Source organism: Ptychodera flava, chromosome 17 (genome assembly GCF_041260155.1).
Source record: "Ptychodera flava strain L36383 chromosome 17, AS_Pfla_20210202, whole genome shotgun sequence".
Lineage (NCBI taxonomy): Eukaryota > Metazoa > Hemichordata > Enteropneusta > Ptychoderidae > Ptychodera > Ptychodera flava.
This window is the reverse complement of record NC_091944.1, coordinates 31019601-31040030: the sequence shown is the minus strand read 5'-3', so window position 1 is coordinate 31040030 and position 20430 is coordinate 31019601. Positions and strand designations below refer to the sequence as shown.

Sequence of the window (20430 nt, the reverse complement as noted above, 5' to 3'; positions counted from 1 at the left end):
TAGAAAACAATAATATATTCTCCTTTCTGTCTAAGTATATTGAATATGAATAAGGATCTTTGCAAACACAATGTACAATATGCAATATTATCATTGATAAATCGATACACGAATACAATTAATATTTCACATGTACACACTATCTAGATAAGTTGAACGTCTAATATTTACACATGCATGATTTTAGGGAGTTGAGCAAGAAGCATTATTTTACAGAAAAGAAACAAAAACACTGGGAAATGTATCAAAAGTTACAACCAATGGAGTTTTACAATATGTGTTTCACATTCAGTACATTTTCAAGTACCATTTCATTTACAAGTGCCCCCTCACACGTTGGCAAATATTTTATTGTACCCGTACGTCCTGTCTCCGCTGAAGGACTATGTAATCCCTTCATTCATTACGTGTTCTCCGACCTTATTCCTCTTGAAGCCCATTTTGAGATAAGACATGCTTTTCATTATTCAAAATCTGTACACTAAATTAACTTTATGTTGACTTAAGTCCGATTCTAGGCATTTTGGCCCCTTTCTATAATTGTTGGAAGTATCAGAGGACTGTGTCATACCCCAAGGTGGCGCCCTCCGGCGCTCTCCTCATGAGCAGGCAGGAGTTACTGATTGACTAGGCCATTAGCTTAGGTTAGGGTCACCTAAATGACCCGCCGATACAGTATGTGACAGGGTGTACCTGACCACGGCTTACGTCACCAAAAGACGGTTTGACACATAGAGTTAGACGGAAACAAGTGTGGAATCTCAAGTACTGTAGTCCAAGGCACATACTTCAGTATCGTGGGTTAATATGTGAGAGTACACGGAATATGTTATCAAGACGTTGGCTAATTGTCGATGGCCGAACGACATTAGATCAACCACAGTAAAACAAAGGTAAGTTTTTCCTTTGAAGTTTATAGCATGTTCATTTTAGTCATAGATTTTAGATGATAGTCCAGGCATTGTGAGGTACAGCTATTTGCCGTTGTTTATCACCGTACCAGATACCACCAGTCTGTTCACGGTACATTGTGGAAATTAGCCCCGCTCCTAAACCTCTCAGAGTTGAACTTTGTGCAGTCGCCATATAGGGGCAGTAAAATTTACAGCAGATCGTATTAAACATATCGTATTTTCAGACATGATGGCCGACCAACGCGGATATGGAAGTACAAGGAAGGGGTAAATAGTGAACTAGCGGATGAATTTTCGTATTGTAATTTCATAGATTGGATGATGCCAGTAGATAGGATTCTCATTCGAGATATGTACGTTTGGGTAACAGTGATTTTGAGTATCACCTTGATGCAGGGTGGTGCCTTACTGCTTCAAGAAAGAAAAGAAAACTTAACACCCTGAACGCAAATGTAGCATCCGGAAAGTTTAAACATTTTCACCCACAATAAGAATTTAAATATACCTTAGCAGATCTCGTTCATGACCTGCTTTTTGGTCCCTCTCGTGTTTTGACAGATATAAAAAAATCGAGGACACGACCCCGGTAATTATAATATAACGTTCCACATATTTGCTTAATCTCTCCACCTTAATTTACATTGGTGAAATATTAAACAACATCGTGATAATGGATTTTTCGCAACCATAGCGTTTCCAAATATCTCATCGACTTTACTGGTGGTGTCGTACGCTGATATACAGGTGTGGCAAACCCTTTGTAATTTGTCGCGTGTTGTTATTGCTGTCATTTGTAATGGACAAGTGATAATACTTTAGGCCTATATCCCATAATATGTCGATCAATCTCCATTGTTTTACACACATATTACGGGATATTTTGTGATAATTAAAGGGCTGTAACTGTAACTTTTGGTGATTATGTCAAAAGTTTTGATTTTTATCTCAATTGCAAGTTCTTGTTCTACTCCCAACAGTGTGTCGAAAACATCGACTACATAGCTTGTCAACGCAGCATGTAGGCGTGTAAAATGCACTGTTAATGTTTACACTTGAATTCTAGTGCGGACCAGAATTCACTTGTAAATACTAGCGGTCTACACATGTGCGAGTTGAGTTGACAAACTCAACAGTTTTGTATCCCAACACGCTGGGGGAGTCGGGAACAAGACACTGTACTTGACACTTTGGTAGAATGCCCCTCGGGGACAGACATTTGAACTCTCAAACTTTTCCAATTCTTTTCTGGTCTTACCCTTGTGGGGGCTCATTTTGAAGCACTAGAAAAACTTTCACCGGCTTAGTTTTTTGAAAGTCGAAAATATTATTTTTTTCCATAGAGCTAAGCCAGGGACGGCGGTAATTTTTAATTTAAAATATTAGTAATTGGGTTAATAATTTCTCTAGTTCTAAAATGTTGAAAGGGAATGGTTGAAAGATTCCCAGATGAAAGGTTTAGCAAAATTTTAAATCTTTCACTTTTGAGGCGCATACTACCTTAAATATAAAATCAGTTTGTTTCTACTTGCTTTAATAATCGATTCATTTGTACAGCCTACACAGAAAACAAAAGAAATCCCAGACAATTTCTCGATGCATCGTTCATGTCCGTCCAGTTGAAGCATGCAGCAGACGTGCAACGCTCACGTGTCCTGCGGTTTATGAGAGACGCCTGGTACCTTAGAATACCTGTGTCGGCAAGGTTTGAAGGTTATCTCGACAAAGTCAAGGTCGAAACCCTTCTGACGTCGCCATAGTTCACAGGTTGACCTGCTTTTCCGAGAGAAATATGAAATTAAAGTGCATCATCGTTATATCCAGTTTTTCACCATTGAATTGTGTTTAGTATTGAGTGTATTTCACCTGTTTTCAAATATATTATAAGCTATCTTGTCTTTCTTGTTTGTATCAGGTGTACATCGTCTCCTCTCAATGGAAGTAAAGTCTGGTTGCCATGGAAATCAAGCCATAATTCTGAACCAATTTAAAGTGAAGTTCATCCTCCAATCATTAACCGTCCTCATTTTGATCGTTCATTTGGTGAGAAGTGATCACCACGACGCAACAATTGCAAGAAACGCAGACGACAATTCTATCGAAACTCTTGGCAGTAACCATAGTGACGGGTACACAACGGACATAGCAAATTCTACGGAGTACACATTTTCGACGTCAATTTCAACCACACCATCCAGCAGAACGCTCCACAACACGTATGGTGGGTGATATATGTATTAAACTCTATTATGTTTTTTGTTGGGGCGGGAATCTTTCCAGTCAGCTGACACATTATTTTTATTAGCTCATGTGTTTACATATAGCAACTAATATCACACTTAGGTCTGTCAGTCTGTCTGTCTGTCTGTCTGTCTGTCTGTCTGTGAACCCGACATCTCAAAGACTGCTAATCAGATTCAAATGAAATCCTGGGTACAGATGAAGTTACTGAATATGATGAATTCTGAAGTTTTCTGTCGGCAAGACTTACATAGTTTAATAGCGTTTATTTTCATAATTCGGAGATTTGTTAATATCTGGCAATGTTACTCATTGGAAATACAATGTATTGATTAACGAACTTATAGGATTAGTAATTAACACGATTGGAACTAATTTGGGATAATTGGATGGTGAAGTAATGTCGGTTTAATCTACAAATGTTATCTCATCTGCTTTTTTTATATTACACACTTGTTTTTATGAGTAACTTGCGATATTGCAACATTCAGCTGTATGGCACCTAATACTTTTGAGAAATTTGAAAAATATGAAAATCCAATTATCCCAAATTAGTTCCAATCGTGTTGTATAATATATTTCTTAGTTTTCTTTTTGCGTATTAGAAATTATCATATTTAACTAATGACAACATTCATATTTATTTATTGTAGCCACAAGTTCATTGACTTTGATATTAGGTGAATATCTGCATGGGGATGCCCTTGATAAGATTTGTTAAGATCCGTCATAAAATTTGCATATATAAATTATGAGATTTCTTTTTCTCCCTTTGAAAATCTTCCAATAAAATTTGGTGTGTGGCTTACAAGGAATGACTTAAGGTTTCCAGATTTCTTTAAATGATCAACAAATTGTATATTCATACTTTTTTGGAATTATTTAACCACAAGCATTAAGATACTGGCACCGTTTGTGACGTCCGATACCTAACGTAAGGGGGCGCACTCATTGACGGATTGTTAAGCTATGGGCCGTGGTATATTTTTTTACAGAAACACCAACTGTTGTCAAAACTACAACAGCAGAAAATACAAACTTGCCAGAAGTGACGACCCTCCAAACAACGACCTCCATTGAAATCACGACTGTGAGGGGGACATGTGGAGGGGCATACTATACCAAGAATGGCAACTTCTATTCGCCTGAATTTCCTAAAAATTACCTGCCCGGGCACTACTGCGAATACTCTATACATGCCAATGGCGGTTACTTTATCTCGGTAGGTGTTAAATTTACTTCATCTATGGACTAAGTATTATTCGTAGAATATTTTCATTATTCAAATGTCTATCCTGTGACCAATGAAATGCGAGTGTTTAACATGGACGGGGAACCGTTAGGAGGTTGGTTGAATCGAAGGTGTAGTCCTGGGTGTAGACAGCGATGTCAAAAATATTCTTCCCGGAGTATCCATTTTTATATAGGCCGTAGAAAATAAAGTTATATACCTATAACAGATTTCATGATAACATCTGCAGAAGTTCAACGAGGTGCCGAAAATTAAAAAGGCAACAAATTTTAACTTCAACCCATACATAGGTGTTAATTTTAGTATATTTCTAATCACAACAAAATTTGGCTGAATGAATACAAGCTATTCATGACAGCGTGTCAATGGACTGTGTTTCATATGGTCTTTACCATTGAAATTGAAAACAAATTGAAACGATGTTGAACTCATATAATCAAATGAATCCATTTTCTTTCGCCATTTTCTTTTTCTTCATTAGCTGAACTTTTCCTTGTTTGATTTACGGGGTTATTCCTGTCAGTATGACTACATCGTGGTGCGCGACGGCATCGGATCCACTGGTAAGCTGGTTGGAGTTTACTGTGGAGGAATAGGCCGGAAACCGCCCAGTTTGATTTCGTCATGGACCAACAATATGTACCTGTTGTTCGTCTCCAGTGAAATATTTACAGATCTTTCCTATCAGGGGTTCAAGGCGAACTATTTCATAACTCCAACGAGGCCAGCTGATCCGACAGGTAATAGCAGTATGTGACGATATAACAAAATAAATATATCTCCGCACACGCCAGTGCTATTTGGAGTAATCCATACCTTGTCCTTTACTGTTTCTGGCAATGCGCGTTTTAGTTCACAACAGCATAAGGCGACAATGTGCAAGTGGTATAGCCAACTGTTAATGATGTAACAAAAAAAACGCCATACGGAAAACATTGACGCCCAGTGATTTACGCACTGACTAACTACTAACGTTAAAATAAAATAAATTTCTACGTTCTTCCAATCACATTCACAATTTCTGACTGATTAGTTTTTGTGTCGGGTAGAGCACAGTAGGGGGCCAGGAATAAGGGTTAGCTGACCAACTTGTCGGCACGGAATGAGCGTAGGCGATGACACAATAAGAGTGAATGAAGTGAATAATTGGACCCTTCTTTTCAATCATATCCCCTTAGTTTACAAGCCCAAATTCACAACTCTTTCGCACAAAATATTTTATCTCTCCTTAAAGAACGTAACCTTTGACCTATTTTCCATACGTACACAAATCTTTGACGTCATCACTTATTGGCATACCACTTCTACAATGTGACCCAGCATAAATATGAATTTTAAAAATAAGGAATTATCAGTTTATATTAAAATGTTGGCACACTGTGCACATGCTCCTTGGCGAATGGGAAGAAGTGAGTTTCTGCCATTGTAACTGATTGAGAAATGTTTATGTTGTGATCATACTTGTGACACAACATTTAACTTTTTTGAACAGATCTGCTAAATACGTTTCAAATGTCATTCTAGGTAGCTTTAGGTCTGATCCATCATAAATCGTAACCTTAAAAGGGACGTTGTGAAAGTGCCAAATTAAAAAACACAAGTCACACGCTGGTTCTAGTACGATTTGTCTTCTTCATGAAGTAAAATAATATGATTTACCGTACTTGACATATGTTGCACTTTTTCTAGATCCACCAACGACAGGTCAGTGTGGAGGCTATATAGAAGGTCGACTCGAAGGAAATATAGGTACTCCGTACTATCCCGACGCTGACTATCCATCAGATATCAAATGCATCTACGTCATCAGCGTTCCCAAAGGATACAACGTCATGGTAAGCTTTTGTATCTCTACGTACGTGTTGGGCTGTACCCACCTGTCCGTCTATCAGACTGATGCCTGACTACCTACCTACCTACCTACCTACCTACCTACCTACCTACCTACCTACCTACCTACCTACCTACCTACCTACCTACCTACCTTCCTACCTACCTACCTACCTACCTACCTACCTACCTACCTTCCTACTACCTACCTACCTACCTACCTACCTACCTATATATACCTACTTGACTACCTACCTACCGACCTACCGACCTACCTAACTACGTACCTACCCACCCACCTTCCTACCTTCCTACCTACCTACTTTCCTACCTACCTACCTACCCTCCTACCTATACCTACCTACCTACCTACCTACCTACTTACCTAACTACCTACCTACCTACCTACCTACCTACCTACCTACCTACCTACCTACCTACCTTCCTACCTACCTTCCATACTTACCTGACGAAGCAAATCATAGGTATATACTTGTGATGTGAAGCCACTAAGAATTGACTTTTCATACAATTCGCCCAGTAATATGTTTTCTTCGTACATTTCAGTTGACCTTCACTAGCTTCGAATTACAGTCTGGAAAGTGTATCTTTGACTTTGTTGACGTCATTGATGGCTATGATAATGGCAAACTAACTGGCACCTATTGCGGTAGCTTTGCTTATGGCACGGGGCAACCACCACCAACCAAGCTGATGTCATCCACCAATAGTCTGACGCTAGTATTTCAATCAGACGAGGAATACCAGTATCCGGGCTTTTCTGCGAATTTCGAAGCGACCGAACAAGAGGTCATGAACATGAGTATTTGCACAGGTACGTGAACATGGAGATTTGTCATCTCTTTGAACCTTATTAGTTGACAATTCCTCCTTGATGCCATGAGGGTCAGAGTTCAGTGAGTCAAAGCAAGGATCAGCAGGGACAACAATGAAATTCATGGACTATGCAAATATTACAACTGTTGATTTACTGCTAGCTATATGACAACTACTTTTCTTCAACTGCTTCTATCACTGCCGCTGTCTTTAATATTTATATTCAAGCGTTCTTGACTGGAAATCCTTGAAGCGATTTTGGTCCGTGTCATCTATTGCAGATGTCATTCTCATTATTTCGTTTCCTGTCTACCTTTTCTCTGGACGCAGTTTGTGACGAGACAAGGAAAGTATTCACCGATAGAGGGGGCATACTTGTGTCGCACGGAAATTACAGCCACGAGGCTTACCCAAACCGTCAGAAGACATGCCTTACAAAACTACTAGGCACGGCTGACTCGGAGATCGATAATATTTACATTACCTTTCTCGAAACTGATCTGTACCCGCCGACCGGTAAGTGCATGATCCGTCCAGGTGCCGCCAACTGGTAAATTTCATCAATTTCACAAAATCATCACAAGATATATACCGATTTTACGTAGTTTTTACCTTGACCTAAAATTTGGAGGGGAAAGTAGAGCTGTTCGTGACTGCCCTCCCGGTGGCATACACGGAAAATGTGCCCTCCCACTGAATTTTAATGCCCACTGCCCTCCAGTATCCATGCTCCCCACTACCCAGGCCCACAGCAATTCATGCTCCCGACTACCCTCTCCTCACTACTGAAATTCCCCATTGCCCAATATATCCACTAGGAAACCCAGATCAACACAAAACCGTGCGAGTAGTATACTTTGAAACATTGTTTGGCGCGTAACCTCCCTTAAGGTTCTATCAGCCAAGGCACCCCCTCCCTCCATGTATTTTCCGGTACCCTCTGTCAAAATATTTTCTCCCCGCCCAATGAAAAAATGCAATTTCTTCCCCGCCCACAGTAAATATCGATTTTTCTCCCCACCTACTGATTAGTTTTTAAATTAACCCATCCGCTGAAAAATTGCGCACGAACACCTTTTTGCACGAACAGCCAGCTTAGTAGACGGTACCTATACGTCTCAATAGTGGCACTCTCAAGGAAAGAAGGTCTTAAGGGTACCCAAGCGTTTACCAAATCACCGGGCGATTTTTATTCTATTCCTGATCACTGATCAAGTTCCGTAAAACAAGAAATAGAGGCACTTTTTTAGCAAAAAGTTGATCCGTATAATGAGAATCCAAAGGTAAAACTTAGGTAAATAATGTCATAGATTTAAAGCTAAGCCAATACCCAGTGTCAATGACTGGTTGTTTCTAACTTTCTAAAGCATGTTCGTATCCTGGAGTTGAATAAGACACAATATTATACATCTACCATCGAGAACAATAGAATTTTGCGTGTGCTAAAAAAGCCGTACAAAACGCCCGATCCGTAACGTACTGTTTCTAGGCGCCCCATCCCCTGTGGCTATATATGTGCGTTCACTGTTGAACGGTTTCAAGGGACCCATTGGACGAGTGCTAGAACATGTCTCGCGTGCGCTCTGTACGTACGTACGTGTGTAGTGCACACACTTCAAAACTAGCATTCCACGCTTTCGCTATAAATCAGAAGAAAATTTGTTGACATTGCACGAAAACGGTCACTTCTCTGATAATTTCATGCCCCAGTCACGAATGTAAGATGTATAATAATAAGGTTATTACGAAAACACCGCATAGGATGCACTCGGACATTGACGCCGCGCATCGCCCTCCGCTTCTCGTCGGGCGATATGCTGCGCCAATGTCCTCGTGCATCCTTTGCGGTATTTTCGTAATAACCTCATAGTACACAAAGACCATCATCATATTCGTTTACGCTAGTATTCTTGAGTATCACAAATATCAAATAGTTTCACCATCACTGGTGACAGGGGAAAAGCTTGTAAAACACGACGAGTTATATAGTTGACATGTTCTTCGGGATGTCTTCTACAGCCTCCATCCTTTAAAAGGTATACTGTCACCTGTTCCAATTTTGCCACAGTTACCATGGAAAGAGAAAATCTAACCAATCACAGATTTTAAGCGGGTGGCCGCTTTTTAAAAACAGCGCCCTCACATGGGTCTTTTGAATACCAAGGAACGCCCCTTTGACCATATATGGGCATATTTAGATTACAGGTGACTGTATACCTTTAAAATGGGATTTATAACTTGGGTTTCTCTCAACCCAATAGATCGAAACCGATGCCAAGCACTTTCCGACGACAATATCCAGTTGTTAGACGAGCTCGGTACTCCAAAGACCACTCTCTGCGGCAGTAATACGGGAAGTTTCACGTCAAACAGGCCGTTAATGGAGGTCAAATTCACCACTTTTTCACGTGAAGACCGACAGACTGTGATAACAAGCGAAGGGTCGTCGACCTCGCAGGATCAGTTTGATTATAAGGGATTCAAAGCTGTATATACAATATTTTATAAAGTTGGTAAGGGGTTTTAATCTATCAGTTTGATTGCTGTGTGATCGTGAATCTATGTAAAAATAAAAATTCACTTATATTACATTGATTTTTCAAACGCACAAGTTCACGCTTCGTTGTCTGCTTCCACGGTCTTCTCTCTCAAATGCACTCGTTTGCAGATATCTCCTTTGTGATGCTGGTCTACAGGTAATTTGCCTCTGTATTTAACGGGACCGGTGTCAATCCCTGATTCTCGCAGTAGTAGTAGTTGGCATCGACTGTTTGTGTGATTTTAGTCTTTTGTTCTCCTTTGGAAGTTGTGCACAGTTATACCTAATTTGCCTGGAGAAAAAGCTGACAAAAAAACTTGGCCCTTTAAAGAAGCTTCACAATGCAATTCACATTCATGCAATGCAATGTAATGACGATGACTGTGCATTCACACACATACAGGAAAATTTGATTGCCCAAACCAGCAGCGTCGAAAGCCGATGTACATCAACCATTCACGTTGCGGTTTTTGCTCGCAATCAATACAACGCGTTGATCGTAAAAGCCACGGCAAATACTTATTTGCATTGAATGTGACGTAACGAGCTGTTTCGTTACATCGTGAAGATATTTGCCGAGAACAAGTATTTTCTCTATATGCTATTAGACAAGATACAGAATAAATATCACGCCTGTGAACGTATGTTCTTCTTTCGGCTATCATGTTCCCCATCCCTAACCAGTGATGTTTTCTCTTTTTAAATATCACTGTTTGATACAGAGTCAGGCAGTGGAGAGTGCAACATAGGCGATTTCAAATGTGACAACGGTTGGTGCATAGCACAGTGGTTAACATGCGATGGCTACAAAAACTGTGAAGATGGCTCAGATGAATACGGTTGTACGACAGGTAAATAAGAATGTTGTCTAAGTAAAGATACAGCTGAATCGCTTGATTTTGATGTAAATCTCAGTAGGGTTCTACATTTAGGTGATCAGTGCGATTTTCAAGAAAAAGTATGTTTTATAATTCGGTATAAGTATTACAGTGATAATCCTGTGTGTTGTTGTTAAGAAAATTTTCTTGGAAAATATGTCAGGGCCATGCCAAATTATGGAGACCTTTTGACCTGTCGTTGAATTTGTTCATTTAATTGCCGATTGGGGGCGCTGTGATGTGCTAAATTTACTAACAGAATTTTGTCCACTGTGTCGTTCACAGCCTAACTTTAGTCTGGACCAAGAATTCACTTGTCACAATGACATTCAAAAGTCTACACAATGCAACAGTTTTGTAAGAGTGATGCGTTTTATTTCAAAATTTTGGGTAGGAGAAGAGGAAATGTCCCCTTCTCTAGAATAAATATGATTAAAGTCCGTTAATCCGTTAACTTGAGGCAATGACATTTTCCCTCTCTTTTCATTGTTCAGTTCAAAATCACAGCAGTTTCTTAGGCGTCATTGTTGGTCTTACTGTTGCCATCATCTTCGGGATCGTGTCTTATGTCCTTTTAATCACCGTCTCAAAGAAGAGGGGATACAAGTGCCTCGGCATCAGAAGGCCAGGCGAACGAGCCAGGGCCAATTCACGCAACAGAAGCCGCGAAGAAACTTGGTAGGTAGAATGGGAAAGAAATCATCATTAAAATTGCATGATAGGTTAAGTAAGAAACAGTGCAAATGACTGTATCTGTAAACTCAAAACCGACTCAGAAGAATGCATTAGGTTTGGTCAAAACAACTTACTAGAAAGTCATGGCCGGCTAATACTGGTGTCTTATACGGCCAAGAAGGTGAATGCGTGTGAATCAAGATAAATAACGATAACTATGTGAATTTAACATTCCTTCTGTCTGTATTCAGGGACAGGGACATACAGATGCAGACTTTGCCATCTTTATACCCTCAGTATGGTCCACCGCCGGCGTACGATGAAATTTCTTTCGATATGGTGTATGCCTTCGACAACCTGACACCTGGACTCAACAACGATCTTGTAGCGCCCTCATCACCACCATCCTACACAGAAGAATCCCAGAATCACCAAAGTCTTGATGTAGATGGAAATGTTAGTACTTCACAAGGACCACAATTCAGCGAGCGACGATATTCACGTGATTCACATCACCATGGAGAAGCTGAGAGAGGAAGCCAGGGCCACAGTCTAGCCGCCAGTCACGCCGGTCATCGATCTGCTGGCCATGGCGTTGTGAGACGCGAACAGGAACTTGATCGAGCGCCAATACAGCGCCCCCAGCCACCATCACCGGCGTACGATCTGGCACAACACCGTTCATCGGACAGTGGCGAGATTGCCCAAGCGGTCCACTGTACCCACCGTGAAAGCGAAGAACGAGGGGCGCATAGATGTTCGAATACGAGTCGTGGTGTCGAAAATCAAGCATTCGAACTGAGTGAGGGAGATGCCACAAATATAACTGAAAGTGAAACCTGAATTTTATTAAAGAATGACAAAAAACCTTTATTGGAAACTTTTCATCAACCATCGCGCTTATCCAAAAAAACTGTGTTTCTACAAAAGTTACCGTAATCACTCTTGACCATGCAGTGTTAGATCAATAATTTATTGAAACATGAACGCGACGTTTCGTTATCTGTACTTCTATACACTGTCGTCGCAACAACACAAAGGATCGAATTTTGTGACCAATTAAAGGATACATCAATTTTACCACGCATGTTCTTGTATTTATAAACAGAATATTTATAATGGAGTTCATAGCTCAATCGTCTACCAAAATAGAGATAGTGATGATCTATCTTCGTTGCACACACGAGATCTGGTGATAATAACACATTTAGTTTGGAGAGAAGGAACTCTGTGATAGGCCAAGCAAAAGTTCATTAACCTATCCCTATCTCCAGCTCATGCTCAAAACAGATCACCCGTGTGAAGTCTAACATGCCCAAAAGCAAAACGCATCAACGGATTTGTAGCGAAGCGAGTTTACACAGTGCATGTGACATCGAAACCTTTTTTACCTTTCAAATGCCGATAAATACATATTTAAATGGAGAGATTCGATATATCTGTGTGTACGACACTTTGAATATATAGATTAAATATGTTGGACCGAATGATTCCCGATATGTTAATGCTTTAATACAAGAATAACAGCAACTTGAAGCTGTTTTCGTTGTCTTGAAATTTGATGTAACTTCTGGTGTCCGGTTTCCAACCTATCCAGTTCAAAGTCAGATGTTGGCATTGATAATGCTGGCAAAATTTAGGCAATCTAACCTTAAATTATACCGAAATGCTTTGCAGATACGACCTCTTGCATCTGATCGACCCTGCAATCTTGTCGAAACTTATGCTTATGACATCATCATATAGAAACAAATAATTATTGTATCGTATTGAGTGATTTGCCCATCTGTTACACATAATTGCCTCATATCATCGTTTTTTTCGAAACATTAATATATATCATTTTCAGTATACGTGGATTGATATGAATTATGATCTTAAATAAAAAGTATAGCTTATTTTACAATTCGCGCTGTGCATTGTGTCTTTATGTGTACACATGCGCCATAGACTGCCTTTATCCCTCCATTGAGGAATTTTTCGTTGACGAGTTTGCAAATCCTTTCTCTGTGATTGTGTGAGCACTGTGTATTTTGAAACTCACGATCGCTGGCAACATTCTCAACTGTCCGTTAGGGCTACATTTTTTATTTTTGTGTTTCTCATCTCCCGACTGACCGTAAATTTCAGCTCCGACATGAAAATATGAAAATAAAAAAACAAAAATTATTTGCGCCGCCTCTGAGGCGATCATCCTCGCAACAGTACCACCATCATCAAATTGTGAGATTGCAGCGACTCAGACTGAAAGGACAGAGAATACAGAACACTGAACTGAAAGGCAAGAAATTGAAGTGACTGAATGGACACCACATTGAACTGAAACAAATACCCCTTTTTGTACTTAAAAATTGTAGAGACTGAATGGACAGAACATTGAACTGAAACAGGTTACAGGTTTTTTTTGTACTTGTTTTTATTTTATTTCGACCGCCCGCCCTGCCCGAGTATTCCTCTGGAGATGAGAAACAAAAAAATAAAAGGGTCACCCTTATATACAATGCATCGATGACTAGACGGTGGACGGTATGTTTTCCCCTTTGTTGTCTACGTAGCAGCGACATGTCACGTGTTTCATCATGGATTAAAGCGAAAACTGAATTCATAACACGATAGTCCACGTGAAACATGTGGTGTACAATGTGATTTTGACTCACTTCACCTACATACTCACGATACACGGGAAAACTACTCTCAGAGGGAATAAATAAAGCGCCAAAAATTCACATCAAAACTTAGACATTCCATAGTTTTAGGTGATGTTTACTTTACATACAAAGAGTCAGATCATGTTAAACCATTAAAACCTTCCATTGTGGAGGAACCGTGGTTAAAGCTACAGAATATGCGAGCAGATTGACCACGCTTTTGTCAGAAAACTGCACCGGCGAAGATGCACGCCGTTCTAGACCGGTGTGGCGTCTCCCCACTTCAGAGTTACAACCAACAATTAATTTAAACTAACTGATACTAATCTGGAAAAAACCTAAACGTTCTGTCTATATTCGAGAAAATTGTGCAGGACAAATGTTTGATTTTTCGAAGACTTAGAATCCATCTGTGGATTGCATGATGCCATCAGCTATCGATCCTATTGAATTCTAACCGTGAGAAATCGACATAAGGTGTGCACTATCCTTTCATAACCTTTATCGTCATTTGATACGTAACAACGTTTGAGAAAACCTGTATATTCCCATTTGATTAAATAATTACATAGTAAAAACCTCTCCGAATGTCATCTTCCGCTCTTCCGTAAAGGACGATCCACGTGCGCACACGTGCACAGCTGTGCACATGGAGTTTTTAAAATAATTTTTTCTCATGAAGTGGCTTGATACTCTTAATTAAATGATAAACTAAACTATGAAGTTTATAAATGAATGTTTCGAATACATCTCCCCTTCTAGTTACGAATACTTATTATGCTTCTTGCTCATCTACCAGTTTATTTATTATTTCTTTTTCCTTTTGCGACATAAATCTATCAAAATATCCCCTACATCTCCCGGCAATTGCACTTCCATTTAGTTTAGACACTACATATGTATCAACGACAGGAATGGTTAATCTACGGACCATACAAAATTGACACGTATTGTTCACCCAAATAATCGGCCAAACGAGGCCCATGGTCAACAGCCATGCACATTAAAGTTACAGATGGTACCTCAATACAAGATCTCATTTATCATTTACAAGACATTTTCACTTGAAGTCCATCAGAAAGCAAGAGAAGATAGCTTATGATTTTTGTACCAACTTATACCAAATTGCATATATTTGTTGATGTCAAACTCTGTTGGACAATTCAAAAATATGAACATGCAGCGAATCATTGAGGGTGAAACTATTCCGTTTTTTAATGTTTCAGAAATTTTGACGAAATTATCAGGTAGTATATTTGTTGTAATAATTTTTATCCTCCAACTTATTCTGCGGGAAAGCTTCACTAAACATCAGCTCTGCATGGTAGTTTTGCTATGTTACGGACACATAATATGCCGAGTATTTTTCATGGGTATCTCGCATACCACAACACATGTGTAACACGTGAGTTGCGCAGTCTGCGTAACTTACGAAACTTGGACCCGCTCACAATCGCAGACCGGATAAAATTGTAAGATAACGGGGGAAGTGATGGCGTAAGTGTTCGTAATCTACACATCATCCGGCCATCATTCGGCATTTCGGATAGTATATAAGAGTCGAACTTTCTTTCAGTCGGCCACACTGTTGGACTCACAACCAAGAAAGGTAAGTCTTCAGACCTCATTTACACCTGTAACATTTTTGCTCCATGTTAGTACTTTGCCTAAATCATTTTATAGAACCACGTCGTAATGAATGATTTCTCTTACTTTCTTGTTTCATTAAGTCGTCTTTGCATTCTTTAATCACTGAGAGACTGGACTACATCAACGTTGTCTCACATTTTCAACTTAATGTCTTCTTATTAGAGCATAGTAACAATGCGCTTGTTATGTTTGGATCCCTGTCATTCAAAATCAGACTTCTTTCTCTTTTTTTACAGGAAATTCTAAACAAACATGAAGGTCGCCGCGTTGATTCTTGCTTTGGCAGTCACTGCCTACGCTCGTCCTCTCATCGCTCCACTTCACAGAGGAGACACCAACAAACTCATCCCAGGACGTTACATTGTCCAGTTGAAGGTGATTATGGTCCTGCATGTGAATTCTTCCAACCCATTCAAATTATTTGTACCATTCAGTCTTTGCTTTATCCCAATTTATTTAGTAATATGGTTAAAGTTATACGACAGCAAGACTACTTAGGGAGAAAACCTTACACGGGATTTTTGTTAAGAAAAAATGTATATTATTGGAACAGGGAATTTCCGCGAGCAAGTTTGGGTTTACCAATAATTGCCAGTGATTAAAATTAAATTAAAATGGCCGCCATGATCTGGGTTGAACAAATTGGATGAGTTACGTTAGATTTCAAACTAGATAAATTGGGACCCACTCATTTTGTAGCCTGAGATCGAACACCCGTTCCACATTCACCGTTGATTTTCTTCTTTAACTTACAGGATAGTGCCAGTAAGTTGGACTTTGATGCCGTTGTACGTCGTGTTCAGGGTATGGCTAAGGACCTGTCTCTTGGCATCCATTTCCACAAGAGACTCTCCGCCATGAAATCTTTCGTCGCTGAAATGTCAGACAAAGCTTTGACCTTAGTAAGTAGCAAATATGTCCATCTATTTTGTAGAATGTCGGTAGAGTATATAGCGATGGTATCTGCCAAGCACCAAATAAATATATTTTTGCGGTGTGCATTGGTACGTTGATCGAGCAATTATATTCTGTCACAGTCGTCTCCTGAATTCGATATTTTCCAATCAATACATGTTCGAATCGAGGAACAAATTCTCTTCAACACTGTAGTACGCAAATTGTCTTTTTTGCCAGTAACAACGTGATATTAATCTCTTCTAAATTCCTGGCGTCGTTGTCTGAATATGGTCGCTTTCTGTCATTGCAGGTACGCCATTTTGACGAAATCGAGTTCGTTGAACAGGATGCCATCTACAGCATCAACGCTGTTGGATCTTGGGGTCTGGACAGAGTTGACCAAGTCAATCTCCCATTGGACGACACTTACACACCAAGAGGTACTAACAAAGTTACTTAGCGAATGAAGGAAGACCGAGCTACTATTGAGTTTTTGCTGATAACCTAATTTTCTGATACTTCAAAAAGCCATACATGCCATTTTCCATCCTAGATCGTCGAGCAAATGTTGATATCTGTTGTCTATCTCGAGAAATGTGCTTATAGAGACTCCTTGCTTAATGCGAATTACACCGACAGTGAGAAAGAAACGTTTTTCAGTCGATAGGGAATATAATTACATCACGTGACTTGTAATTTTCAGGTGACGGTGCCGGTGTCAACGTTTACGTCATCGATACTGGTGTTCTCACTTCCCACAACGACTTCGGTGGACGTGCTGCTGCATTCTATGACGCCCTCGGAGGAAACGTGAGTCAAAAACTACAAAACAATTCCAAAACAAAACAAAACCAACAAAAGCAATACAACACTTATGATACACATAAACAAACAAATGGTAGACAGCGAGCAATACACTGCTCGTAGTTCTGATTTCAAGTCGCTGAAAGATTACAAAAACAGGCAACGTGCCAACGTTTACGTTCAAAATGTCATGTGTAGTTTTGTATTGCTATATTTGCAAAATGTTTAGCCTGTACATTACTGCATTCAGTGCTTGTTACACCAGTGCCTTGAGTTCATGACTGTTGACAACATACAGGACCAACAGATATTTAAAAGTTAGCATTTGACATGATGACACCGATTCACCGCCATGAAAATATTTATTATAACTTACCACACCAAGCTATATATTACTACCAAAATAATCATGATTTTTAAAACTCTACCTATCATCTGTTGTATTGATATTTCAGGGCGAAGATTGTAATGGTCACGGAACTCACTGTGCCGGTACTGTTGGAGGTACAACCTACGGTGTTGCCAAGTCAGCTTCCGTCTATGGCGTCCGTGTTTTGAGCTGTCTGGGATTCGGCTCTACCTCAAACATCGTTTCTGGTAAAATTATCTTTGTTCTAGACTGAGCCGATCTTGATGTCTCTGCATTTCATAGCGATGACACGTACTTTCTTAAATTGATATTCGACTTGACTACACAATATTTCCCGCGTGAATCGCCTACATCCGGGACATTCGCCGGAATCCGAATCGCTCAGAAACTAATGAACTATCGGACGGAAATTTTGTATACGATCTTGACTGTAGTCAGAGTTGTTTAGCTCACAGATGTTTAAAGCGCAGTTCATAATGGAAGCTATACTTTAGTTGTTAACATTATTTGTTGTAGGTTCATCTGTAGATAGAATTTTATATATGATATCGGTTTAATTCAAATTTCACATCGTGAGTAAAGCCTCATAACATAATGCACATGCTCGGTTCCACAGGTATGAACGAAGTTGCCTCAAGCGGTGCTTTGCCCGGCGTTGCTTCCATGTCTCTTGGAGGCGGTGCATCTGTTGCTCTGGATAACGGAGTCAGAACACTTGTCAACGCTGGTTTCACAACTGTGGTCGCTGCTGGCAATGACAATGCCAATGCTTGCAATTACTCACCAGCTAGAGCTGCAGACGTAAGTATACATGCACTCGTTATTATTTCCCCTATAGCTGCACTCAAGTCAACCTCAAAATCAGGTAATTTGAATATTTGTATTCAAGACTTCACATTTCAACGGAAACCATCTTTCTTAAGAACTGTTTTACTGTGTTCCTGAAAATCATAGGCCATTGCTTCAGGAGAGATCATTGATGCTGAATTTTTTTCTTTGAATTATTTATACGTTGCTTGGCCTTTTGGAGGCCACCTCTTAAAATACTGCCTGTACGTTGGGAAGACTTTTTCGTTTATTTGCTGAACAGAATACACATTTGAGGAGAACGGCGATGCGATTGCAGTAATTTCTTAATTTCAATAATGTATCTGAGTTGTGTAGATACTGAACTAAACACTGTTGTCTGTATAAATATATTCTACCCAATGCGGTAAAGTCTCCATAATAAAGTGCTGTGTGCATCTCAAAAGGACGGCGTTCTGTGTGACTTTGATCATGTAACATTAGTCACCAAAGGTCTGCAAAACTCCATAACATAATTCAAACACATCTCGCAAAAATCCTACATGGCGAACTATAGATCAAGGTAGAATGCGTCGCGGGGACACACATCCAGACAAATTTGAATGGTGACACGTGATTTTAATTCTTGATTACGCAAGAGAACGATTAAAAGTTTGCACGGGGAAAGATTTGAGCAAAAAAATTAAGTCTTCTAAATCCTTCGAAGCACGTACTATTACAAAAAACTCAACAGGTAGCAAAGACTGAGATACCTTCCTCATTCTTCCTAAATAGGCCATCACTGTCGGCAGTACCACCAACTCCGATGCCAGATCTTCTTTCTCCAACTACGGTACCTGTGTCGATATCTTCGCCCCTGGATCTGACATCACCAGCGCCTGGCACACCGGTGACGATGCTACCAACACCATCAGCGGAACCTCCATGGCTTGCCCACACGTTGCCGGTAAGATCATCGATTCTGACTTGGAAGTAGTGTAGCCAAGTGTGATTGTGGATCAGTTTTCACAACAGCACATCATTACCCTGCATGGAGGATGCTTGTCAGCGTCCTTACATTCTAAAACAACTTGTCGGTTATTGTTAAGGACTTTTGTATTCAAATAGTTATTCCAGGTGGATCCATTTTATGTCTGTCGCATAATATGATGCAAAAGCATAGTTACACTGAAGGGCGACTGCTATCATATTAACACATGCACAAGTTAGACATTTGCTCTCTTCGAAAGGTTTGGACAAAGCAAGTTAAAACAGCTAAAACATGTAACTGCAAAAATGTATAGTATGCAAAATAATTTGCCATACGTGTACTTTGGACAATCTCTGAATTACGTTTCTCCAACGTTTCTTGGTCCCGTGGGACACACAGGGCAAGCGACTGTGTTTCTTTAACGCTTAACGTACTATTTCAAACTTCATCGATGTACAAAAATTGATGTAAAAACATCAATATGTATTCACATCCAGCACCAAGTAAAATTAAAACTCAATATTGTCTCGTCATATTTTCAGGTGCCGCAGCTGTTCTTCTCGGAAGCAGCCCAAGTATGACCCCAGCCCAGGTCACTTCTCAACTCCTGAGCGAAGCTTCAGCCGACAAGATCAGCCGTCCAGGAGTCGGCTCCCCCAACTTACTCCTGTACATCGGATAAGAAACTTCTTGCTCTGGTCAGTCCATCATCGGACGATACAGCGTATCTTCACAATTGACGACTGCTTGTGGCATTAATTCCCATGAAGTTGTAATTTTCAGAATTGCAATTCGTGCTTTTTTAGTTACAATAAATGTTCATTAAATCAAAATACTGACGTGTGTTTCTTCCTGAGCGTTTGTGCAGGCAGTTGCGTGTAGAACGTTGGTGTTTGAAAAAGTGGTTACAAAATACAAATCACAGCATTTGCCACTTCCTACGCTTTTGAGCTCAGTTGTTTGGCAGAGAATTCATTGTTTTAAAGGGCCCATTGCCCTTAACCTCAATCCGTGACAGTATCCCTAAACTATATGCAACGCCCTTCTTAAAGAGAAGCATCTCCATCTTAGAGGCATGGTGGCAATGATGGCTCATTAAAGTCATGGCGGCCTTGATGACT

General features: G+C 40.0%; 2 protein-coding genes across 2 annotated transcripts; both read left to right on the top strand.

Moving 5' to 3' along the window:
- The first annotated feature begins 635 nt into the window (after positions 1 to 635).
- On the top strand, positions 636 to 13071 carry LOC139116048 (uncharacterized). The gene is made up of 11 exons (XM_070678554.1): positions 636 to 893; positions 2827 to 3132; positions 4148 to 4374; positions 4886 to 5144; positions 6094 to 6239; positions 6802 to 7069; positions 7402 to 7587; positions 9333 to 9584; positions 10333 to 10461; positions 10983 to 11166; positions 11415 to 13071. Exons 2-11 carry the CDS (start codon positions 2847 to 2849, stop codon positions 12004 to 12006), a joined length of 2529 nt encoding a protein of 842 aa, XP_070534655.1. The 5' UTR covers positions 636 to 893; positions 2827 to 2846; the 3' UTR covers positions 12007 to 13071.
- A 2210-nt stretch (positions 13072 to 15281) lies between these two features.
- On the top strand, positions 15282 to 20136 carry LOC139116047 (aqualysin-1-like). Its single transcript, XM_070678553.1, has 9 exons — positions 15282 to 15420; positions 15698 to 15836; positions 16217 to 16363; positions 16669 to 16798; positions 17062 to 17168; positions 17618 to 17759; positions 18149 to 18333; positions 19114 to 19285; positions 19852 to 20136. The coding sequence occupies exons 2-9, from the start codon at positions 15714 to 15716 to the stop codon at positions 19989 to 19991; spliced, it is 1146 nt and encodes a 381-aa protein (XP_070534654.1). The 5' UTR covers positions 15282 to 15420; positions 15698 to 15713; the 3' UTR covers positions 19992 to 20136.
- The last annotated feature ends 294 nt before the right edge of the window (positions 20137 to 20430 follow it).